The following is an 18,437-nucleotide window of genomic DNA, read 5'->3' on the forward strand; positions in this document are numbered from 1 at the left end:
TTTTCTATTATTTATACGGAATATTTTTATTTACCCTACCTGCGTTTTATTAGCTTCCTAATACAAGAGTTCTATGTATTTCTGCTGTATGTTGCAAAACCTATTCCTTTCACACATCATTAAAAATATTTTAAAGATTGTCACAATCAACTTGAGAGTTTTGGTTGGACCTTTTGGAAGGTATTGCAATGGAGTAGAATGCATTGCAACGTTCAGCTGGTATTTTTTTTCTTTGGAACCTCAGACCAGCGGTATCTAAATCCATTCCGATTTCCAACTCTCTACAATATCATACAAATCTCCCCCTCAAGATTCTTAACCCATTCAAACTTATATTCAAACCCTGACAAAGTGCTAACCCATTCCAGTTTCAGACCAAACTAATTTAGCAAGTTATGGGTTTCCCAATCCATACCACCGGTATGGGCTCCTAATCTATTTTCTACCTGTTTGTTTAACGAAATGACCCCTTCGTATAGGCAAATTCTCCAATTTTCTAAAAACTAGAACACAAGCAGTTATATCATGAATTAGGAGCATCATCGTGATAATTTCAGAATGCAGTCACAAAATAAGTGACATTGTCCTGGAACAAATCAGAAGAATATAAAACATGAAAGAAGACCCGGGAGTTTTGCTCCAAGCCTCCAACCACACACCACATAAAATCACCATGAAAGCACTGCTCCATCACCTTTTCTCCTTACTTTACCAAACCCCCTATTATAAATTTGCAACCAATCAATAACCTTTAAACGAAAAACCCAAGATTCCTCGTGCTTGTTCAACAACCTCCTCCATAGGCTTCTTGCCACTTCAGAGTGAAAAACTTGTAAACAATGCTTCCTATTAGCATAGCAAAGCAAGTAGTTATCCATTGAGAAATTAAACCTAGCCCATGCATTTGGAGCATTTCATTAGTATTGATCATCCCCAATGCCAAAGTCCACACAAATGTCCTCACCTTGAGAGGAACCCTATCCAAATGATATTTGCTACTAGAAACTGAGGGGGTTAAATCAAGAAACTTACATAGATTTACAAGAAACCGATCCTGAAGCAACTAAAACTTCAGTACCTCTAGTAAAGAAGTGAGCTCCTTTACAATTGCCTGTCACATGGTGGCAGTGGTGATTTTTAAAACTGTAAATCCCAAACGTTAGCACATTTAGAACAAGTGATCATGGACATTGATCACCTGATCAAGAGAATTGGCACAGAAAGACTGCTCCACTTTTCAAAAATCCTCGCAGAAAAGGAATTCTTGGGCCATCTCCTACCTTAAACCTCAATAGGTAGCACCTGTGAAACGAACTTTTTGAAACCACCATGTCTTCCTTAGGTCCCTCAACAACAACAAAGTCTTAGTCCCAAAATGATTTGGGTTCAGCTAACATGAATCGTCACAAGTAGCTCTCTGTCTCCCTTAGGTCCCCCAAGTCATTTAAATAATACTGCATTTTCAAAGGTTGATGAATTTTTTTGATTTGTATCTCTACATACTTTTTAGCTTTTGGCTGTCTGCACTCTGCAATAATTGAAGTGATATTTGGTCATGCTGATCATTTATCATTGTGACTTGTGACATAAACAGGGTGATTTCCTAATTATTGTCTTGAAAAACTTACTGGAAAAGCAAGCTGCATGTGGCACCCAAACATTCAAAGTTATACTCATGTAAGGGGATCATTCTGAACATGTTTTGGACTCATGGACTCTTCCTTTTCTATTACTTTTTTTGTCTAATTTACAAGTGCACAACATTCAGGTCTGCAACAGTTGATTCAAGTTTGTTTTCAAGATATTTTGGGGACTGCCCAGTGATTACTGCTGAAGGTCGAACTTATCCTGTGTCAACTTTTTTTCTCGAAGACGTATATGAAAAAACCGACTTCGGATTCCCCAGCCTGTTTAGGTTTTAAGACATCTGGCCATGAGGTAAATTTTATTTATAAATATATCTGTTTCGGGTTCCTGCCAATATTTAAGCTGGTTGATCTTTTACTTAAATTATATTATTCGTTTTTCCTTTTGTTGTTCTTGTAACCATGGAAACAAAACTCGGTCGTTCCGTTATGGAACGGGCGCTTTGTAACGGGTTTCAGAGAGACCGAACCGAAAACCCCGTTATATAACGACGAGTCAAAAATCGCACCTAACGCAGCGCATCTCCTGTTCCATAACGGTGAAACGGCGTTCTGGAACCGTTTTTCACCGTTCTGGAACCGTTATAGGCATTTAATGGCCGCTAAATTTCAGAAATTCCTACTATCCTTTTTATGCTTTTGCGATTTCACGGCTTCAAGCTTCTGGAGTTTCATAAATGGCGAAGAAGGAGGTTGAAGATGGGTCAAGGTCAAACATTCAGACTATTCAACAGACAACAACAGAAAATATTATAGAGGAGAGAGAAGAGAGGAGAGAGGAGAGAGAAATTAAAAATGAGTGGCTAAAAGATTAGACAGTTGGACCCCAATTTCAATTAACTTCCTTTTCTTTCTATTTTTAATATTTTTGGACCCACCCTCCATTATCCCTTTTTTATAATAAAATGATTTAATAATTTTAAAAGTACACGTACAAGTATTTTAAGTTTTTAACTAAGCAGTACATCTTTAGATTAGAATATTACTGTAGATAGTACTGCACTACTACATGGTCTACATTATAATGTCTTTAGTATTTATTATGGAGTATAGTTTTGGCTATAATATGGTATAAAAACAAAGAATATGGGTCTACAAACTAAAAATTCTGCTTTTGTGAATTTTTTTTTTAAAAATTCACGCCGCGAAACCTGCGATCCGTTTTATTTAACCATTACAAGCCGTTTCCACGACAACGCGACCGTTTCCGCAAAAACTTAGCTATTTTATTTTTTATTTTCTTAGGCTAATATGCTAAGTAAAGAATCATCTTTGAGAAAGTGCAAAGCTCAAATGTCAAATATATATAGGAAATTTTAGAAAATAACACCACAAATTTCTCAAAAATTGGATTATAACACCACAAAATCTCAAATTTTTATCATAATACCACAAAAAAATCCAAAAGTTTGATTTTGCCACCATTTAATGGATTTTTGGATGAAATCCGTTTGTGGGCCCCACTCTGAACGCATGTTAATAAAATATTGGTTTAAAAATAAGATAAATAAAAATAAAAACAAAAATCAGAAAAAAAAAGAAAAAAACCCTAAACACTAATCCAACAACCAGCCCCCGCCCCCACCACCTACTGCTGTGACCCCACCGCCGACAACCCAACTCCAGCCACCGAAACCCCCTCCTTCAACATCGAAACCGTGAAATCGAACATTCTGGGGGCTTCAAAGGTTGATTTCAGCCATTTTGAGAGTGAAGGGTAAGGCCAGGGTGTTTTCGGAGAGGAGGATAAGCGCATAAGTGGTTTTTTGCGGTTGTGTGAAGGGGTTGGCTGGTTTTCGGGGAGTGGAACTGGGAAGGGTGGAGTCGCCGTTTGTAAGGGCGGTGGTTCGGCTGGTTTCGACGATGGGGGATCCGATGGCCGTGGTTGGTTTCTCGGCGGTGGGGGTCACGACCACCGATGTTGGCTGGTGGTTGGGTTAGGGAGGGTTTTTTTTTCCTTTTTTATTTATTTTTTGTTTTTATTTTTATTTGTCATTTTTTTTAAACAAATTGCTTATTGATCCGTGTCCAGAGTAAGCCTCACTAACGGATTCCATCAAAAAATCTGTTAAGTGTTGGTATAATCTAAATTTTTGGGTCTTTTGGGGTATTATAATAAAAATTTGAGAAATTTATGGTGTTATTTTCTAAAATTTCCAATATATATATTATTGAGAAAAATAAGTGCATGTGATACATTATACATTTATTATCACTTTTTTTGTGGACTACCTATTCAGCAGGACGGAGATTCATTGATTTGGGGTAAACCTGAAATTGATGAGTTTATGTGCTGGTTACATGACAGGAAAGCTTCCTTCATGTTTATGTTTGATGGATTTAGCTGGCTTGCCTTATTGGAATCTTTGTCTTGTTTTTCTTTCTAATTGATTGTAGCCAATACAATTAGAAATTCATTTAGTCTATAGTCTTGTGCACTTGAATGTTGAATCTTACTCGTATATGCCAGTTTTTTTTTTTTTTTTTTTTTTTTTTTTTTTTTTTTTTTTTTTTATCTATCTATCTACATAATGTATACCCTGTTATTATTTAGGTGCAACACAAACTTTATCACAAAATTATGAAAAACACTGTTAACTAGTCCCCACATGACTAACTCATTGATTAATTTTTCTAATCACCCAGCCACTCCCCATAAACTCATCCCTGTTAATTAATAAATCCACCCCATCAACTTCCAAAACCATATCCTCCACTAATATAGAATCCAAAGCCATGGCCACATCCACCATTGCCTCCACCATCAGCTTCAAATTAACTAAAAAAAAAAATCCTTTCCTTCTTTACAACCGTTGCACTGATCTAGCTAGACAGGAGCATAAATCCAAAAATGAGAGGAGAAAAAAAATTAAATAAAAATCAAGAGTCCACTATTAACACCAATAAGAGGAGACAGAATTAACTAAGAATAATTCAACCGCTTTGAAGTAGGTGGTTGAATTTAGATCTAGCTTAGTGGTTGAATTTTTGTCTTTGAAGTTTCAGAACTGAAACATCAGGTCGAATTTGACAACAGTAGGTTCAGTTTAGGCCTTTCTGTCAATTTGCTGGAAATTAGTGCCTTAGTGGTGGTGGACCGCTGGAGCTTATAGAGCTGTACAATTGGTCTAAATTGTAGCAGATCTCTGTTAGTGAAACAAAATCACAATGAAATATAATAAGATACCAACAAATGGAAAGAAAATCGATGTCATATCCTGAACTCTTATAAGGTTTTGAGCAATTAGGGAAACTAAATAAAGGTCTTTAAATGTGTTTCGTTTTGTTCTAGTTTAAACCTTCAAAATTCTGTGGGGCCATTGCATCTATGGATTTTGGTTCAACTTAAAGAAGCAAAGATTTGTTTGTAGCTTGATAGATAGAAAAATTATTTGGCTGGTGGAGTGGGATGTGGTCAAATAATCTTATGTTTGCTAATAAGTTACAAACTCCTATTTATAATGGCTGTTTATTGTATTGAGAAAAGCACCATAGTCCGAGTTGTATTATTATATTGTAGATAGTGCCGTTTTAGGATTAGGACATTGGTCATCCCTTCATCCCTAGTTGTCCACTCAACCATTTTTGAAGTTAGAGCTTATCAACTTTGACCATGAATTCCCATTGATGTATAAGAAAAAAAACATAATTAGGTCTATTTTTTAACATCTTGAGTCATGTAATGTGAGTTTGGGTGAGTTAAAGAGATGTTGTACTATTAGGGATTGGTTTTAGTCATTTTAAGTGTTGCAGCTAAAAAGAATGACAACTTTTTTATTTCCAGAATACAGTTAGTGTGTCAGGTGGATATGTGGATAGAGCTGTGTAACTTGTGTCCATTTTTAATGCACCCTATGGGGATATTTTCGAAGTTGCTTCTTAGTTATGCATAGCATGATGCCCAATTATTCTATCTAATAATTTTCATGGAGGTCTCCCACATTCTTTTATTGTATACTAGATTCAATGTCTATTTGTGATATATGAACATTTATTCTTTTTGTTAGAACAGGAATTTGTTTTAATGACTTTTTTTTGACTTAAAATTTAATTGTCAACTTTACACATTTGAAAATTTACCTGAGTTAGTCTGGATGTTTTTTTTCCGTTTTATGTGATAAGGTGCTGAACTGAAAAAAAAAAAAAATGTTAACAATTCCAAATACTGAATCTTTTAGAAGTGTAAGTCATAACATAATTTTTGTTTGCTTCTTTAGATTGTTGGAGGTTCTATTGACAACCGTAGAGGGATGAAAAGTCTTGTCTTATCATCGATGGGCGACGAAACTCTTCTATTAGAAGAATGCAAGAACCCACACTATGACCCCAGTGCATATCAGTCATACAGTGAGCAAACAAGAATGAATCTGGTATAATATTTGATCCTGTTGTCAGGGGTGTCAATTACATGCTTGTCATGCTTCTTTGTTCTTATTTCAATCAACTATGTTTCTGTGCAGAAAAAATTGAATGAAGGTGTAATTGATTATGATCTTCTTGAAGATTTGGTGTGTCATATTGATGAAAACTGTGGTGATGGAGCAATTCTTGTTTTCTTGCCTGTAAGGTTTTTTCTTTCTCTCTCTCTCTTTTTTTTTCCTTCTTTTCAGGCATCCAAAGATTATTGTGTATTATGTTAGTTAGTTGTTACTGATAGAAAGTTTGGTTGGAGTTATTGTAGGGAATTTCAGAAATTTACAGGTTACGTCATAAGCTGGCTGCTTCTTACCGCTTTGGTGGAGGGGAATGGCTTTTGCCTTTGCATTCATCTGTTGCTGCAGCAGACCAAAAAAAGGTGTTTCGGAAGCCACCCAATAACATGCGTAAGGTATGCTAGCATTTTAAACGATGATTTCTTTTTAGGATCAGATGTCAGCTTTGTACGTTTTTCCTTTTGGTGTATAAGGTCCATGGCTGTATAACAGGAACAACAAAGAATTTAAGCGTTTGTTTATAGAATTCTACCACTGCAGATGAATAATTATGTTTTGAGATGTGTATGTAAGGAAGGGTAACTTCTTAATAGATATGGATGTGACATCCCTCATTAATATGAAAATTATGGCATGGTCTTTATGGTTAACATGAAAATTATGAGAAGATCTCATTGAGAAATCGGATGTAATTTTATCTCTTGAGCCATTGTATTTTAAAAGTGATGTGCAGAGGTCATATCATATTAATTAAGTATAGCTGCTTTCCTTTTCCTTCTTTGCAAGACTTGTTATGCTTCGTTAATGTGCTTTAAAAATTTCACCTAAGGCATTGAGGCACTAGGAAGTTAGTATAGAGTGCCTTTTGCTCTAGGCAAGGCACATTCTAAAAGACGCTTTTGAAGACTCAAAATTTTTTAAATGTTTATACAGTGTGCCAAAGTTGAAAGTGGTGCACCTAGGCGCAGCAGAATCCCTCTCGCTTTAGGAAGCCAAGATCTTTTATATACATTGCAAGAATATAATGAAACTGACTCATTAGTGTAGACTTCAGTTACTGCTTGATAACATCCAAGTTGAGAAACAGCAACCCCCCCCCCCCCCCCCCCTCCTCAGTCCTTCACCCCAGCCTTTTAGAAGATGAACTATTTGATTATTCTTGGATATGGATTAAATTGATATCATCTGCACTATGTTGTGATTCTTGCAGATTATAATGGCAACCAATATTGCAGAGACAAGCTTGACAATAGATGACGTGGTGTATGTGGTTGATTCTGGTAAACACAAGGAGTACCGCTATGACCCACGAAAGGTTTCTATCAATCTTCTTAGCTTTATGAAATGTGAAGGCTGTTTGATGTATTGATTAAGTTATTGTTACTTGTCAATGGTATTATTGTCTAAGTTGCTCATGGTTACTTCTAGAAACTCTCAATGATGGTTGAAGATTGGATATCCCAAGCAAATGCAAAACAACGACGAGGAAGAGCTGGACGAGTAAAACCTGGTACTTGCTTTTGCTCGTATACGCGCCATAGATTTGAAAAAATGATGCGATCCTTCCAGGTATACCATAGTGCCAGAACTAATATTTGTAGTCCATGTCCATTCGTATGCCCTACTCTGATAATTCATCTAATATGTCCCTAACTTGCTTGATTCTGAAGGTTCCTGAGATGCTTAGAATGCCACTGGTAGAATTGTGTCTGCAGATTAAGCTGCTTTCCCTTGGTGACATAAAACTCTTTTTGTCCAAGGTATGACCTCGAAGATTATCAGAATAAAATTCTAGGCATGATACTTATGTACTGTAGTTGTTTTTTTACTATATATGTGACCAATAGACTGCACTCTGGGACACTTGACCATTGAGATGTAGGGTAGCGTTTATTTTGGGTATGGTTATATGATTTTAAGATTTTGATTTTGTTATCAGGCTATTGAAATGCCGAAGAATGAAGCTATAGATTCAGCAGTCTCATCATTAAAAGAGGTAGTGTTGCTTGGCTTCCAATATTCAGGTTTTGTAGTATTTTCTGCTCTGATTTTGAAAGAGCCCTTCGATATTGTAGAACATAAATCTGTGTATGAGAATCAAATTTATGGCATCCTCCATTTCTACTAGATTATCTTAAGAGTTTCCCTCTTAGCATCCTCGTTCTGAAGACCAAGGCGGCAGCAGAAAAAATTATCATGCTTCTAAGATTACAAGATTGTAGCTTGAACGTGAAATTCTTGCCATTCGCCTGTAACAGAATACCTGAAATAACTGCCAAGGCCGCAAGCTGCAAGCCTATGCTTCTTGTGCTTTGAGCTTTTAAATTCTACTGAATTTTGTCCTACTTACCTTGCAATTGAGCAAAAATTTCAGTACTTTTTTAGAAAAATTATCTCTATTCATTCTTCTGCCATGAAATTGTTAGATGTGTCATACAGTCAATAATTTATGTATGAAATGTCTTGTTAGTATGAATAAGCTGTGTATCCACAATAATTTAGGAGGTGTTATTTTTTTTACTCTTAGACACAGTGGCCATTGCTGAGGCTCACTATTTAAGATAGGCCCAGAGCATACATTTTTAACTTTGAGTAAAAAGAATGCATCATAAAAAAGGAATTAGTTGCAACACAATTGAGGACAAGTCTTCTAGGAAGCGATAGTAAGGGCATAGCTTGCCAGTCATGCTTCCCAAGTTCCCATAGTTCTGTCATAAAGGCACTGAAATAATCAATTTAAGTTTCTCAGCATTATCTATCTCATCACCTAAGAGGCAGTTTCCGGTAAAGGAAGCTAGACTGAAACTCTATTTCAGATACTGTCAGTGGTAATACTTCGATGTCCCATGTCATTTCTTTATAACCATCCTAAGAATCTCCAAGCCAGCTGAATTTACAAACAACCATCTAATTGTCTATTTCTCTTAAAGATGATAGACTTGTAAATGCTGACACCCATTATTGTTAATAACCTTATTTTCAGCATCCTAAAATCCTGCTTTAAATGCAACTGTTCCTGCTCTCTCTTTCTCTCCCTTTTAATTTCAGTGGTTCATATTCTGATGGTAATATGTTTTCTATTCTTCAGGTTGGTGCTGTCGATGAAAATGAAGAGCTAACTCCCTTGGGCATCATTTGGCCAAACTGCCAGTTGATTTGCTGCTTGGCAAGGTATAAACACCATACCTTTTTTTTTTTGTTGCCATTTCCCCCTCTAGAAATCATAATTGAATGTCAACTGTGTTATGAAAAGTACCTTGCTAGTGCGTGCGCACTAACACACGCACACACAAACACACACACACACACACACACATACACACACATCGTATATATCACCATTTGCAATTTTGACGCTATTCACACACTTCTCTTTAACCACATATTTTGATTTCTTATGTATCGTGAATATAGTCATGTAAGGACTTTGTTAATATGATCCTTTCATGTACTTTCTCTTAGACATAAGGTTAATAATGTGCATTGTGATGCGTACATCTCTTTTGGGGTAATATTTGGTGTGTGTGTGTGTGTGTGTGTGTGGAGTGAGAACACATGTGGTACGCAGATCTTGATTCATTAAACCACTTAGAGCAATTTGGTGAGTTATGGCATTTAACTCTTACAATCCTCCATTCTTAGTTTTTTGCTCCTTTTCCCTAATTATATCCTTAAAGCTAATTGATTCTCAAACTGTTAAGAGTGAGTCCAATAGGTGAGAATTCAATGGGTCTATTGATAAAAATACTCATTTTCTCTTCTCATTTAGACTCCGTTGAAGCATTCAAGCTTTATGTTAATTAATTTATATTAAATTTCAACAACTCAAATCATATACTTGGTGATTCATTTGTGTGTGTGTGTGTGTGCATGTGTGTGTTTTAGAAGTCCAATATTATTACCTTAAGGATATTTGTGCTCTTTCCTTATAAAAATTCCTTCTAAGGCTCCGTTGTCATCACCTAAAATCAATAATATTTAGTAAAGTATAGGAAGAATAAGCTAAGTTAGTAAAAGTAAATTAATTTCAGGAAAAATAAGTTTTATTTATTTTAGTAACTGTATTGAACAAATATAATAAATCTGTACAAGTTTAACTCGGTAAGTAAAATCATTTCATTTCCATTTAAATAATTTAGGTTCAGCAAATCTTGATCGTTCTATGCTAATCCAATGATCATGAGGGCTGAAATAGTGCCAGTAGCCGCATGAAGTTGCTTTTGAATACCATTGTATTTTTTTTTCCTTTTGCAGATGATGCTATATGGTGCAATATTCGGATGTTTATCGCCTATCCTGTCAATAGCTGCATTTTTGAGTTACAAATCACCATTTGTTCACCTGAAAGATGAGGTTTCTTGTATTTGTAATACTTGATACTCAAGCATAACCTTTATGATTTAAAAAACCTAGTTCAGTGATGAGTTTCTTTCTGTTTGTCTTTCAGAGAGAAATTGTTGAACGATCAAAACTGGCAATTTTGTCAGATAAGACTGATGGATCTAGCAATTCATACTATAATGCTAGTCAATCTGATCACATCATAATGATGATTGCCTATGAGAAATGGGAGAAGATTCTCAGTGACGTAAGATTGGCATTTTTACAACAATACATGTCTTTCAATCTAATACTTCTTCTGTTTCTTCTTCGTTCACCATCTCCCTAAAATGAAAATGTCATAATAGTTGCAACATTTTCTTATTAAGTACAATTTTGTTTTTTTATCTAGACTGGCCTATATACCCTTAATTTTCACAAAGGAACCTTTTTCAACTTGCCTAAATTCATGTAATTTCCTTACAATACCCTTCATATGCCCCCCTACTTTTTCTCCTAAACTTGTATTCTTGAAACAGTTTGTGTTTATAATGTGAAATTATAAGCAATTGCAGTCTTCCACATCAATAATGCTCTTAGATTTTAATTAAATCTTAGAATGCATGTCACATTCATGAGTTTAGCATGTTATCTTGGGATCTGAATTATATCTTTCTTGATTTCACTTTTTTAATTCCCAGAAAGGGGTTAAGGCTGCTCAAAATTATTGTAAAAAACACTCTCTCAGCAGCTCAGTTATGCACACAATACGGTACTTATTCATCTTCAGCTTTTCTCCTGCTTGATATTTATTGTTCAATTCGTGCATTTTTTTGTCAAACTGTTGAGTATGTTGTGGCATGTAAATTAGTTATTTTGGTGAGAATAGATGGTATTAAATGCTCCCTCTGTTGCTATATGAATCCATCACTTGGGTTTGCCATGAGTTTTATGAGAGTTTATTTGTATTGCAAGCAGGGTAAGTGAGTGATTATAAAAAAAATATATGGGGATCATGAAAGAGAGAGAATGAGAGAGGGAGTATGTTTTTTTTTAATTATTTAAGTGGGAATTGTGTAAGAGAGATATAATAAAATAAAATATTTTGAATGGGAATTATGGGAAGCGAGAGAAATAATATAGGTGGAAAATTATTACAGATAGATGTGATGCATTAAATTTGTAACAGCTAAATAAGGCAAGTGATTTATTTAGGAACAGAGTGAATAGATTAGAGCTAATGTGAGTGAACCGTTTTTGGAGTGTAGTGTGTTTCCAGTGAATGGTAGAGAGCCTTTGGAGAACTAAATCAGTTATACATGAATCTAATATATATAAATAAAGTAGGCATTTTTGGAGAGTATTGGGAGCGCCACATAAGAAAAGGCATATTTCCGACCAATTAAAAATTAGATTTCTATTTTATTTTAGAATTTAAAAAATCACTCGCCACCTAAACAAAAGTGACGAATGAAATTTTAAATTTTTACCACGTAGGTAAAAACGATGAATAGTAATTTATTAGGATTTTAATTATTTAAGAACACTAAATTTTGTCATTTTTATTTGTTACAAAACTAAAAATTATCTTTAGATATTAGGATTTATGTTATTTAAAAAACTAAAAATTATATTTTGATATTTAAAAAATATAAATTATCGTTTGATGTTAATGGTTTTATGTAAATATCTGATGATATGATACTTTCATACAAAATTTTAAAACTTATAATGCAAGAAAAAAATTAAGAGATCACCAAAAAAATATTTATATACAAAATGTATATAAAAATTCGTGCATCGCACGCCGTATAAGCAAAAGTAATGTTTCGACCAATGAAAAATTAGATTTATATGTTAATTTAGAATTTTAATTTTCAGCCGCCATTTAAGAAAAAATTAACAAATGAAATTTGAGAATTGAAATATCTTTTAATATCTTTTAAGAAAAAATAGTAATTTAAGATTTAAATTATGAATAAAAAAAATATCTTTTATATTATCTTTTACATTAGGATTTATATTATTTTAACAAATAATTAGAAATTAAAAAATATATTTTGATTTAATGATTTTATCTAACTATCCGATGAATGAGTAATATTTATTCCAATTTATAAATTCAAGTTCTATATACGTAAAATTTGAATAAAAATAATTTAAAACTTAACAAAATATTTTACCTTAAATTAATGTTAAAATAATAGAATAGAAAAAAAAAAAAAATTAAGAAATTACAAAAAAAATATACAAAATGAAATATTTAAAAATTACATCTAGTCTCAATTAAAATAGAATATAGAAAAGGAAAGCATGTAATCACTTTTTTTTTTTTTTTATCTTTCTCATACAAAATGCACACATGCCCAAAAAATCATTACATATTTTTTATCTTTCCTATACATTATTCCTTTATTCCATCCATTCTCCTTGATTACCGTGTTTTTTTTAAGAAATAGGCTCATCAAAAAGGGATGGAGGGATTATATGTATAAAAAACTGGTGAGGTCTTTTGTGGAAGATTCTTGTTGTTGAATGCCTTTTTAGTTTATATTGAATGAGCATTCATAAAAAATGTAATATAGACTTTAAAGTTTGAAATCAAACTAGAAGCATGAATATAAAATTATCTCTATTGTGATCGGACTTAACTATTAAAAAAATGGAAATTTTGATATTTGTTACAAGGAAAAATACCTCGATTCACATTTGATACCGTTTTAATTAATTAATTAATTAATTTTTTTTTTTTACTTTGCTACTACCTAAATCAGAGTTTGTTAGAAATTACTACCACTTAACGGGACGTTAAGTTTATTAAAAAAAAAAAAATCCAGCCACCCCTCCCCCTCCCCCCTGCAGGCGGACAACGCCCAAAGCTTCGATCGGCGACGTCGACCCCACCCCCTCCCTTTTCCCCACCCACAAAGCCAACCCCCCTCCCTTTCCCCCATCCATGAAGCCAACCCCCCTTCCCTTTCCCCCACCCACCGAAGCCAACCCCACCAAAATAGCTTTCACTGTGCTGACATTGCAAGGTTGTTTTATTTTTATTTATTTATTTTTTTTTTTTTTTTTTTGTGTGTGTAGAGATATGAGAGTGCAACTTGGAACACTATTGGCAGATATTGGTCTCATCCATCTCCCTGACGATTATCAGGTTGCCTTTTCCACAAATAATTTGCATTTTTGTCAGTGCTTGTGCATTATTTACAATCGCAAAAAAAAAAAAAAAAAAAAAAAGATCAACTTTACAATTTCTATCATATCATCATGAATAAAGGCGATACTTTGTTCATTTGAAGACCAATATACCAAATGAGGTGTTTAGGCGTGAGACAATGGAAGTTGAAGCTTGATTACAGTCATGAATGAATTAAATTAGGATTTGTATAGATGTCATTTGATTGACATAAGAAAAATGAGTATCTTTTATTTCATATAAAATTGAAATTCAGTTAGCTGTTTGATAACAATGTGGGTAATGTAATTCTTAGGAGTTTTCTTGCCACAAATTGAAAACTTTCTGATTGATAACTTATGTATACCATGCTGAGCTCTCTGATCCAATAAAGCAGTTTAGGAACAATAGAAATTTCTTTTTTTGCAAAGTAAACCTTTTTGGCAATCACAATTTTGGTCTAACCTAATCTAGTTTGTATCTCTCTTTAGCTAAGCTTGCTAGATCGGTGTATATTTCCATCTTTATCAATAATTGACTTCTCTTTCCTCGTGATTATTTGTTTTCTTGCTTCTTGTGTGTTGGATTGGATTCAGGGTAAGAGAAAAGGAAATCTGGATGGCTGGTTTTCTAATGCATCACAACCTTTTAACAAGCATGCTAATCATTGTGCAGTGGTGAAGGTAATTATATGTCCTTTTTGTGCTGAATTATTTTTTGAAGTGAAATTCACTAGTATTAATGCTGTTGATTCCTGCATCTTCTCTTTGAAATCGTTTTAAAAGAACTTTTTGAAGAAAAATTTTATTGGTTAAGAATGACAAGCAGAAAATTTGCAAGGAGCCTCTTAAAGAAAAAAGTGGTGGTAAATATTTATTATTTAATGTCAAGGCTCATGATCAAGATTTCTGTTCTGGAAGATCCTGTCATCCGGCTCATCCCTCCATCACCAAAAACTCAAATAACAATCAAATATGAGGATTTTATTTTATTTTTTTTCTTTTCAAAAAAGCAATTCTACACTCTCTCTCACAACTCTTACATAATTAACTTGTTGATCCAGCAGACCTAGTAGACAAGAAAATTATTCAATTGCCAATCTGAAATGGTCTACTCTAGCTAGCTTACAATATGAAAAAATCACACATCAGAAAATGAATTGATGATGTTGCCTCATCTTCTAAGTCTTAGCTATTATTAATAGGGTGTGTTGTGTGGGATTTATAGAAAAGGAAAGGTATCCATTTTCTTGCTTTTTCCCTTTGTTGCGTTTGGTTCAATTTTTTATTTTTTTTTTATTTAAAATTCTCTCTACCCATTTCTTTTGTGTAAAATCATCATGTAAGGGGTTAGTGTTGTTTTCACCTCCTCAGATTTTGATTTTGTAAATCCCCCATTGCCATTTGCACTACCTAGTCTCATGCATCATTTAATACCATTCATCACCTCTTCCATCTACCGGTACTACCTCAACTTACCCCCTTTGTCACCCAACACTCCTTCAACAACAAGTATTCCGCGTCTACCCTGAGCACAATTTCACAACTGCTCAAGTCTAAAATCCATAGCCTTTGTTTGCCACACAACTACATCATTCTCTCCTCTCCTCCCTCTTCATCTGTGATCACTTATATCTCCACCATTATCTTATCTGCATCAACGCTTGCCATCAGAAAGGGGAGAAAATGGCCATTTGTTCACCTGAAGCTCATTTGTTCAAAGCCGCACTTTGTTTCCCACAATGGCCAGCCTAGTTCTTCAGCTTTGTGGCTGAGATCCTTATTTTATGGACTGATTTAACTACCAAAGGACTAATTTGAGACATGTAAATGATGAAAACTGTTCAACTAAATTAGGAAACAAAGAACGTTGGTGGTGGCAACTGCAAAGGAAAGAGTGTTGGTGGCGGGGCGTGGTGTTTGAAATATATTAAGGTTTCTGGGAGGATGGAGAGAAAATTATTGAAAGTTAATTAAGGTATTTTTTTAGGAAAATCAAGACCTGTATTAATGACCCAACCAAACAGAATTGGCAATGGGAGTGTTCTGATTAATTTCTTTTCCTTTACTGATTTCTTTCCTCTCATTTCAACTACCACTAGGACCTTTTTTTCCAACTTAAAAAGGTATATATAAAGTGGGTCTGAAACAGTAAAAATAGTTTTAAAGTGTAAAAATTGGTTTGATTCAGTAAATTTAAGTTTTACTGTAAAAAGAAGTTTTGATTAGTGAAACTTGTAGCACTTATGCGACAAAAAACAGTAGTAAATTAGTTAAAATCAGTTTCAATAAGTAAAAATGAGTTTCACTTCAATCAGTATATAATTTCAATCCAGGAAAATGCAAGTGAAGTGAATAAGACCTTATTGCCGACTCTTTTCAATCACACTCAATCCAAAGTCACATGACCAAAGGAAAATAACAAACTCTACAGAAACTCCATGGCGAGTTAGAGCTTATTCTACATGTTTAAGTGAACCGCCTGACAAGAAAAAAAAGGAAATTTTAGCACTGCGGTGAAGTTGCCTGAAAAGAACAATCCTGGCCTCCCAAAAGTGAAATCTGCTGAATTTAATAATTACTATAATGAAAAACTTCTGAACGCATATAAATGAAAATACTTAGTAGTTGTGAAAGATATTAATAAGGAAATGCAATTTTGATATTAGAATCCAAACATAAATCATTTGATGAAAAATTTGAAAATATATGACATTACAGAGTATGCTCCATTTTTTTTTCAAATGCACGGCACTATACCCTCTCATGTATATCAGATAACAAGCTAATAGTTACCATGCCCATTCTTGGTGTTAAAATATCATTTTTAGATTGCACCTATTATAACTTATATATATGTGAGAACTCTTTCATATGTGAAAACACTCTTTGTGTTCTAAATTTTTACTACTATGTTTTAAATATTGGATCAGGCGTTCTAAATTTTTGCTCACATGGTCTAAATATTGAATGTGTTAAATAAGATGTTTTAAATTATTACTCACATGTTCTAAATTTTAAATTATTTGTTCTACATTTACTTATAAGTTCTAAATTTTAAATCGTATGTTTTAAGATTTTTAATCATATGTTTTACATCGTATTTTCAAATTTTTTACTTGTATGATCCAAACTTTTACTCACATGTTCTAAATTTTTAATCATATGTTTTCAACTTTAAATCATATTTTTTTAAAGATTATTTCTCATATGTTCCAAACTCTTACTCATATGTTCTAATTTTTACTCATACATTCTATATTTTAAAGGACAATTTGTCAAAGAAAATCTTTTAAATGCACCATTTTGCGAAAAAAAACCCTTTTAAAAGCTTTTTGGCAAAAGAAAACCCGATTTTTAGTATTTTGGCAAAAGAAAACCCGTTAGTAAATTTTTTTTGTTCAAGACAACCTAATACCTCTAACTATCTTGATTATCTCTAATTTCTTTTAATTAACTTCTAACTCTAATTTAACCATTTAATAATTAAATCAATTTATAAATAAAAACAAAAAACACAAACCAGGCAGCCACCCCCTCCCTTTCTTTCTCCCATGGCAGTCGGCGCTATCCCCAACCGAGCAGTAGTTTTAAACCACGTACCCCCGGCGACCCACCTCCCTTTCAAATTATTAAAAACAGGGGAGTTGTTGAGCTTGACGCCATTAATGGTGACGTTGTCATCCAAATTGAAGGAATTAATGAAGAAAGAATTGTTAGCGAGGAGAGTAGAGAAAGCTGAAACCTGTTGGTGAGCTAACCTTATAGCTTGTGGTGGTCGACATAGTTTGGCTATTGTTAAATGGCAAGCTGAAGATGACGAATTAAGCTATATATGAAACTAATGTTCTTATCACAGACCTTATATTAAAACAGCGGTTTTGTTCCTGCTGCCTGACCTCTGTTTATGTTTGGGTGAAGGAGATGAAACAGTTATGTAGAAGCGAGGGAAAAAATGGAATTGGAGGAGATGAGGGGTTCAGAGACGAAAAGGAGGGTGAGAAACATGGAATTGAAGCTGAGTTTGAGAGGATTTTGCCGGCATTGTTAATGTTTTCGTCGGTGGAGGTGAGTTGAGGAATGAGGAGAGAGAAAGAGAGGCAAAAGAGGAGAGAGAAAATATTGATGGAAGTGACGCCATTGTTGATTGTATTTAAGGTCTCTGATTTTTTGGAAATGGAGGTCTCGGTCGGCAGTGGAACTGAGTTGTCGGGGGCTAACTTCGGGTTTTCTTTTACAATAAATCTTTTAAAAGGTTTCTTTTTACAAATTTTCCAATTTTAAGTTAGGTCTCCTTAATTTTTATTGGCATGTTCTAAATTTAGAACATCTAATTTTAAATTTAGAATGCGTGAGTGAATTTTTAAAACCCTATTTGAAATATAGAACATGTGACTAAAATTTCGAGCATTTGATTTGAGATTTAGAACATGCGAGTAAAATTAAAAAATCCTATTTTATTTTATTTTTTATTTTTTGAGGAAAGAAGATATCCTAATTTATAATTTAGAACACGTAGTAAACGTTTGGAACATACAAGTAATAACTTAGAACATATGATTTACAATCTAAAACATATGGTTAAAAATCTTTGAATACACAATTTAAAATGTAGAACATATAAGCTAAAATTTAGAACAATTAATTTAAGATTTTCAACATGTGACTAATTTAAATAATCTTATTTAACTCAATTAAGATTTTAAACATGTGAGTAAAAATTTAGAACGCCTTATTTAATATTTAGAACATATAAGTAAAAATTTAGAATATAGAGAATGTTCTCACAAGGAAAGAGTTATCACATAAACGAGGGGTTCTCATTGGGGTTTGGGTGTTTCCCGTATATATATTCCAG

At 33.7% G+C, this 18,437-nt stretch overlaps 1 protein-coding gene across 1 annotated transcript in view; it reads left to right on the forward strand.

Annotated features, from left to right (window-relative positions):
• Nucleotides 1-18,437, forward strand: part of LOC110704052 (DExH-box ATP-dependent RNA helicase DExH7, chloroplastic-like) — a 40,706-nt gene that overhangs the window by 17,014 nt on the left and 5,255 nt on the right. Inside the window, 17 exon segments of the mRNA XM_021881839.1 lie at nt 1,595-1,677; nt 1,769-1,891; nt 1,893-1,938; nt 5,864-6,016; nt 6,107-6,208; nt 6,328-6,474; nt 7,290-7,394; nt 7,508-7,648; nt 7,750-7,839; nt 8,019-8,075; nt 9,168-9,201; nt 9,204-9,250; nt 10,334-10,432; nt 10,527-10,667; nt 11,101-11,171; nt 13,490-13,559; nt 14,177-14,263. Of these exon segments, the coding sequence (XP_021737531.1) occupies nt 1,595-1,677; nt 1,769-1,891; nt 1,893-1,938; nt 5,864-6,016; nt 6,107-6,208; nt 6,328-6,474; nt 7,290-7,394; nt 7,508-7,648; nt 7,750-7,839; nt 8,019-8,075; nt 9,168-9,201; nt 9,204-9,250; nt 10,334-10,432; nt 10,527-10,667; nt 11,101-11,171; nt 13,490-13,559; nt 14,177-14,263 (1,596 nt within the window).

Source organism: Chenopodium quinoa, unplaced genomic scaffold, assembly GCF_001683475.1.
Source record: "Chenopodium quinoa cultivar QQ74 unplaced genomic scaffold, ASM168347v1, whole genome shotgun sequence".
Taxonomy (NCBI): Eukaryota; Viridiplantae; Streptophyta; class Magnoliopsida; order Caryophyllales; family Amaranthaceae; genus Chenopodium; species Chenopodium quinoa.